Raw genomic sequence first — 7388 nt, forward strand, 5'->3', positions numbered from 1 at the left:
CTCTCCCTCTGCATCTGCCTCTCCCTCTGCCTCTGCCTCTCCCTCTCCCTCTGCCTCTCCCTCTGCCTCTGCATCTGCCTCTCCCTCTGCATCTGCCTCTCCCTCTGCATCTGCCTCTGCCTCTCCCTCTGCCTCTGCCTCTGCCTCTCCCTCTCCCTCTCCCTCTCCCTGTCCCTCTCCCTCTCCCTCTGCATCTGCCTCTCCCTCTGCATCTGCCTCTCCATCTGTCTCTCTCCAGGGAGCAGCGATTGAGGACGGCAGGCTGCAGCGCGGGGATCAGATCCTCGCCGTGAACGGTCACAGTCTGGAGGGGGTCACCCACGCCGGCGCCGTCGCCATACTGAAGAGGACCAAGGGAACTGTAGTCCTCACCGTACTCTCCTGAGTGTAAGTCCTCACACAACCGTCTGTCGCCCTTTGATGACGTCATCAGCAGACTACATCAGGGTTGTGTTCATCAGGAAACAGACAAAACAGGGAGGGACTGTCTGAACTTTTTTTTCAATAAGAAACATTCATTTATGTGTTCTGTTGCAGAACGTTTTGCTACGGTGTGCACGCTAATGAACATGACCCTGTTTATCTCTAGAAGGAGGTGAAGATTCTCACAGAAGAATGTCTTCTATACGTCCTCCTAGATGTAACCGGTTCTCATTGTAACAAAACTATGAACCCTGTAATGCATTTCTATGTGTCTGTGTACATCAATATGGACCTCATCATACCATAATACTGACTACTCACATCACTGTGTCTCCTTCTAAATGGACCTCATCATACCAGACTACTGACTACTGACATCACTGTCTCCTTCAAAATGGACCTCATCATACCAGACTACTGACTACTGACATCACTGTCTCCTTCTAAATGGACCTCATCATACCAGACTACTGACTACTCACATCACTGTGTCTCCTTCTAAATACACCTCATCATACCAGACTACTGACTACTCACATCACTGTCTCCTTCTAAATGGACCTCATCATAGCAGACTACTGACATCACTGTGTCCTTCTAAATGCACCTCATCATAGCAGACTACTGACGACTCACATCACTGTGTGTCCTTCTAAATGGACCTCATCATACCAGACTACTGACTACTAACATCACTGTGTCTCCTTCTAAATGCACCTCATCATAGCAGACTACTGACATCACTGTGTCTCCTTCTAAATGGACCTCATCATATCAGACTACTGACTACTCACATCACTGTCTCCTTCTAAATGGACCTCATCATACCAGACTACTGACTACTCACATCACTGTCTCCTTCTAAATGGACCTCATCATACCAGACTACTGACTACTCACATCACTGTCTCCTTCTAAATGGACCTCATCATAGCAGACTACTGACTACTGACATCACTGTGTCCTTCTAAATGGACCTCATCATACCAGACTACTGACTACTCACATCACTGTCTCCTTCTAAATGGACCTCATCATAGCAGACTACTGACATCACTGTGTCTCATTCTAAATGCACCTCATCATACCAGACTACGGACTACTCACATCACTTTGTCTCCTTCTAAATGGACCTCATCATAGCAGACTACTGACATCACTGTGTCTCCTTCAATATGTACCTCATCATACCAGACTACTGACTACTCACATCACTGTGTCTCCTTCAATATGTACCTCATCATACCAGACTACTGACTACTCACATCACTGTGTCTCCTTCTAAATGTACCTCATCATAGCAGACGACTGACTACTCACATCACTGTCTCCTTCTAAATGGACCTCATCATAGCAGACTACTGACATCACTGTGTCTCCTTCTAAATGGACCTCATCATACCAGACTACTCACATCACTGTCTCCTACAAAATGGACCTCATCATACCATACTACTGACTACTCACATCACTGTGTCTCCTTCTAAATGGACCTCATCATACCAGACTACTGACTACTCACATCACTGTGTCTCCTTCTAAATGGCCCTCATCATACCAGACTACTGACTACTCACATCACTGTGTCTCCTTCTAAATGGACCTCATCATACCAGACTACTGACTACTCACATCACTGTGTCTCCTTCTAAATGGACCTCATCATACCAGACTACGGACTACTCACATCACTTTGTCTCCTTCTAAATGGACCTCATCATAGCAGACTACTGACATCACTGTGTCTCCTTCAATATGTACCTCATCATACCAGACTACTGACTACTCACATCACTGTGTCTCCTTCTAAATGCACCTCATCATAGCAGACGACTGACTACTCACATCACTGTGTCTCCTTCTAAATGCACCTCATCATAGCAGACTACTGACATCACTGTGTCTCCTTCTAAATGGACCTCATCATATCAGACTACTGACTACTCACATCACTGGCTCCTTCTAAATGGACCTCATCATAGCAGACTACTGACATCACTGTGTCCTTCTAAATGCACCTCATCATAGCAGACTACTGACGACTCACATCACTGTGTGTCCTTCTAAATGGACCTCATCATACCAGACTACTGACTACTGACATCACTGTGTCTCCTTCTAAATGGACCTCATCATACCAGACTACTCACATCACTGTCTCCTACAAAATGGACCTCATCATACCAGACTACTGACTACTCACATCACTGTGTCTCCTTCTAAATGGACCTCATCATACCAGACTACTGACTACTCACATCACTGTGTCTCCTTCTAAATGGACCTCATCATACCAGACTACTGACTACTCACATCACTGTGTCTCCTTCTAAATGGACCTCATCATACCAGACTACTGACTACTCAAATCACTGTCTCCTTCTAAATGCACCTCATCATACCAGACTACTCACATCACTGTGTCTCCTTCTAAATGCACCTCATCATAGCAGACTACTCACATCACTGTCTCCTTCAAATGGACCTCATCATACCAGACTACTGACTACTCACATCACTGTGTCTCCTTCTAAAAACACCTCCTCATACCAGACTACTGACTACTCACATCACTGTGTCTCCTTCTAAATGGACCTCCTCATACCAGACTACTGACTACTCACATCACTGTGTCTCCTTCTAAATGGACCTCATCATACCAGACTACTGACTACTCACATCACTGTGTCTCCTTCTAAATGCACCTCATCATACCAGACTACTGACTACTCACATTACTGTGTCTCCTTCTAAATGCACCTCATCATACCAGACTACTGACTACTCACATCACTGTGTCTCCTTCTAAATGCACCTCATCATACCAGACTACTCACATCACTGTGTCTCCTTCTAAATGCACCTCATCATACCAGACGACTGACTACTCACATCACTGTGTCGCCTTCTAAATGGACCTCATCATAGCAGACTACTGACTACTCACATCACTGTGTCTCCTTCTAAATGCACCTCATCATACCAGACTACTGACTACTCACATTACTGTGTCTCCTTCTAAATGCACCTCATCATAGCAGACTACTGACATCACTGTGTCTCCTTCTAAATGGACCTCATCATACCAGACTACTGACTACTCAAATCACTGTCTCCTTCTAAATGCACCTCATCATACCAGACTACTGACGACTCACATCACTGTGTCTCCTTCTAAATGGACCTCATCATACCAGACTACTGACTACTCACATCACTGTGTCTCCTTCTAAATGCACCTCATCATACCAGACGACTGACGACTCACATCACTAACTAACACACTCTAATGACGCAAGAACAAATGCGGCAATAGATGCCAAGACTCTTCTCCAATCTTTTATATTGGCGTTTAGGTGTAGAATTTACATTCTAATTAAGAATTAAAAATAGGAGCCTTTCTCTCTCTCTCTCTCTCTCTCTCTCTCTCTCTGTTTCGTTAGTTGCTACCTGAACTACATGAATAGGATACGGTTTATTTCTATTTCATTGCGTAACTTCGTACTTCGATCATGTTCATGAATGTATTAATGTGACTGTTATTTAACCATTTATTTATTCTGTTTTATATGTTGCCTGTAGGAAGGCCTACTAACCTGTACTTTTGTTTTATTATTTAATATGAATGTAATTTAGAAAGAAACTATTAAAGTTTTACAAGATGAATTTTCTACAGTATAGATAGAATATTGGTATTTTAAGCTCTTCGGCTGCTAATACTGAATACTTCATGTATTGTAGTTTACTGATATACTGCCAGCTTACTATAGCTACAGCTATTACTAATGCTATATACAGGCTGGATGACATATCTTATCTTGGCCAGGTCGCAATTGTAAATGAGAACTTGTTCTCAACTTGCCTACCTGGTTAAATAAAGGTAAAATAAATAAATAAAAAGGCTGGATGACAACGTGCCGCGTGCATCGATGAGGCAGAAGGCCACGTGGTGTTATGATTCTGAACGTTCCGATACCTAGCAACAATGACAACAAGCCGCCACGTGGGGAATCGTAGGTGGCTCGTTTCAGCTCGTTCTATCTTGTTGTTGATACCATGTCTTGTTTTGAGGTGTTTTGACTCATTTCACGTTTGTGCTAATATAGTAAAACATCATCTAGCTAGCTAACCAATAACTGTAAGGATGTATTTGTGACAACATTTGCTCATTGTGTAAATGTATTTATGTTTTCAATAAAAATATAGTTTACAACACGCCAAGGCAACTTAGTCTGTTTTGCGCCATATTTGTGCACGCGTCGGTTTTGTTGCTAAACAACCAACCCGTCTACGTGAATAGATCAGTACAACCAAAGAATCGACGAATCAACCAAAGAATCGACGAATCAACCAATCAATGATGAATCAACCAAAGAATCGACGAATCAACCAATCAATGATGAATCAACCAAAGAATCGACGAATCAACCAAAGAATCGACGAATCAACCAATCAATGATGAATCAACCAAAGAATCGACGAATCAACCAATCAATGATGGGCGCTGATCTGTTTTGCATCGGTATAGAATGGATGACAACGACTTGTCAGTATCTCATTTCTGCAATGCAATAGTTATTTACTTTATGTATCTATTCGTTGTGTTTTATATATTCTCTGTAGGAACCGCTTTATCAATAGTTTTTCAGTTCTTCCCTGCTAGAACCTTTTAGGAACCTTTTAGGTTCTAGAACCTTTTAGGATCTAGAACCTTTCAGTGGAGTGTTTGTATAGGAGAAGGTGATACCTGTATTCCGTATGTTACTCCATATGTCATCTGTAGACAAGTCAGTTCGTCAAATTTGTGCCCCGCTAAGAGCTGCCTCGGTCAACTGTAAGTGCTGTTACCGTGAAGTGGAAACGTCTAGGAGTAACAACGGCTCAGCCGCGAAGTGGCAGGCTACACAAACCATTCCCGCGTTGCTTTGGCTGTATGCTTGGGGTGATTGTCCAATTGGAACGTAAAATCCCCCCCCCCAGTCTAAGATCATTTGAAACTCTGAAGCAGGTTCTCATCATGGATTTGCCTGTATTTGGCTCCATTCGTTGTCCCCTCTATCCTTACCAGTCCCTGCCTCTGAACAGCATCCCCATAACATGATGCTGCCGCCACCACCATGCTTCACGGTGGGGATGGTGTTATAAGGGTGATGACCTGTGCCTGGTTTTCTGCAGACATAGTGCTTTGCATTCAGGCCAACGAGTAACATGTTTGTCTCATTATAACACAGAATATTTTGCCTTATTCTCTCAGTCTTTCATGTGCCTTCATGCCAACTTCAGGCGTGCTGTCATGTGCCTTCTCAGGAGTGGCTTCCATCTGGCCACTCTCCCAGAAAGCCCAGGTTGGTGAAGTGCTGTAGAGACTGTTGTCCTTCTGGCAGGTTCTCCCATCTCACCCAAGGAACTCTGTATTTCTGTCAGAATGGTCATTGAGTTCTTGGTCACCTCCCTGATTGAGGTCCTTCTTGCCCCGTTGCTTAGTCTGGTAGCACAGTCAGCTCTAGGCAGAGTCTGGGTAGTTCCATATTTTTGCAATTTCCCAATGATGGAGACCACTGTGCTCTTGGAAATGTTCAACACTCTAGAAATGCTTTTATACCCTTCCCCAGATATATGCCTCATCACAATTCTATCGCAGAGAACTACACAGTTCCTCAGACTTCATGATATATTTTCTGCTCTGACATGCACTGTCAGCTGTGGAGCCTTAAATAGACAGGTCTGTTTCTTTCTAAATCACGTCCAAACAATTGAATTGGCCACAAGGATGATGAAAGGAAACAGGAAGTAGCTGAGCTCCGTTCGGAGCGTCAAAGCAAAAGGGGTGTGACTACTTATGTAAATTAGATATTTCTGAATTTTACATTTTCAATACATTTGTAATCATTTCTAAAAACATGTTTTCCTTTTGTTATTATGCGGTATTGCATGTAGATGGGTGAGATATTTTTTTACCAATTTTATCCATTTTGAATTCAGGCTGTAACACAACAAAATGTAGAATACATTAAGAGGTATTAATACTCTCTGAAGGCTCTGTATCTCACAGTAGACTGGAGCTATCAGCTCACTGCACAACCCATAATGTGTGAATGAATGGGATGGGCTGGTTAACTACGGTCCTGATGGTTGATGTAGGGAATAGGGTTTCATTTGGGACACATCCCATAATGTGTGAATGAATGAGATGGCCTGGTTAACTACGGTCCTGATGGTTGAATCCTTTCTGAAGGAGCTGTATGTAGGGAATAGAGTTTCATTTGGGACGCACCCTTGGCCTTTTGAGGGACTGCATTACCAATTAAACACACTGCTCACAGAAAACATGTTCACAGGATGTGAGGGAAAGTAGGAACACTAAACTACAGGAGATAACGTACAGTAGGAACACTAAACTACAGGAGGTTACGTACAGTAGGAACACTAAACTACAGGAGGTTATGTACAGTAGGAACACTAAACTACAGGAGGTTATGTACAGTAGGAGCACTAAACTACAGGAGGTTATGTACAGTAGGAGCACTAAACTACAGGAGGTTATGTACAGTAGGAGCACTAAACTACAGGAGGTTATGTACAGTAGGAACACTAAACTACAGGAGGTTATGTACAGTAGGAACACTAAACTACAGGAGGTTATGAACAGTAGGAACACTCTAAACTACAGGAGGTTATGTACAGTAGGAACACTAAACTACAGGAGGTTATGTACAGTAGGAACACTCTAAACTACAGGAGGTTATGTACAGTATCAACACTAAACTACAGGAGGTTATGTACAGTAGGAGCACTAAACTACAGGAGGTTATGTACAGTAGGAGCACTAAACTACAGGAGGTTATGTACAGTAGGAGCACTCTAAACTACAGGAGGTTATGTACAGTAGGAACACTAAACTAGGTTATGTACAGTAGGAACACTCTAAACTACAGGAGGTTACATACAGTAGGAACACTAAACTA

At 42.9% G+C, this 7388-nt stretch overlaps 1 protein-coding gene across 1 annotated transcript in view; it reads left to right on the forward strand.

The window, feature by feature from the left end:
* LOC116372533 (uncharacterized) overlaps positions 1-4632 on the forward strand; it is a 135289-nt gene extending 130657 nt beyond the window's left edge. The window contains 1 exon segment of the mRNA XM_031821357.1: positions 239-4632. Coding sequence (XP_031677217.1) covers positions 239-385 — 147 coding nt within the window. The 3' untranslated portion in view covers positions 386-4632.
* The last annotated feature ends 2756 nt before the right edge of the window (positions 4633-7388 follow it).

Source organism: Oncorhynchus kisutch, unplaced genomic scaffold (genome assembly GCF_002021735.2).
Source record: "Oncorhynchus kisutch isolate 150728-3 unplaced genomic scaffold, Okis_V2 scaffold3965, whole genome shotgun sequence".
Classification (NCBI taxonomy): Eukaryota; Metazoa; Chordata; class Actinopteri; order Salmoniformes; family Salmonidae; genus Oncorhynchus; species Oncorhynchus kisutch.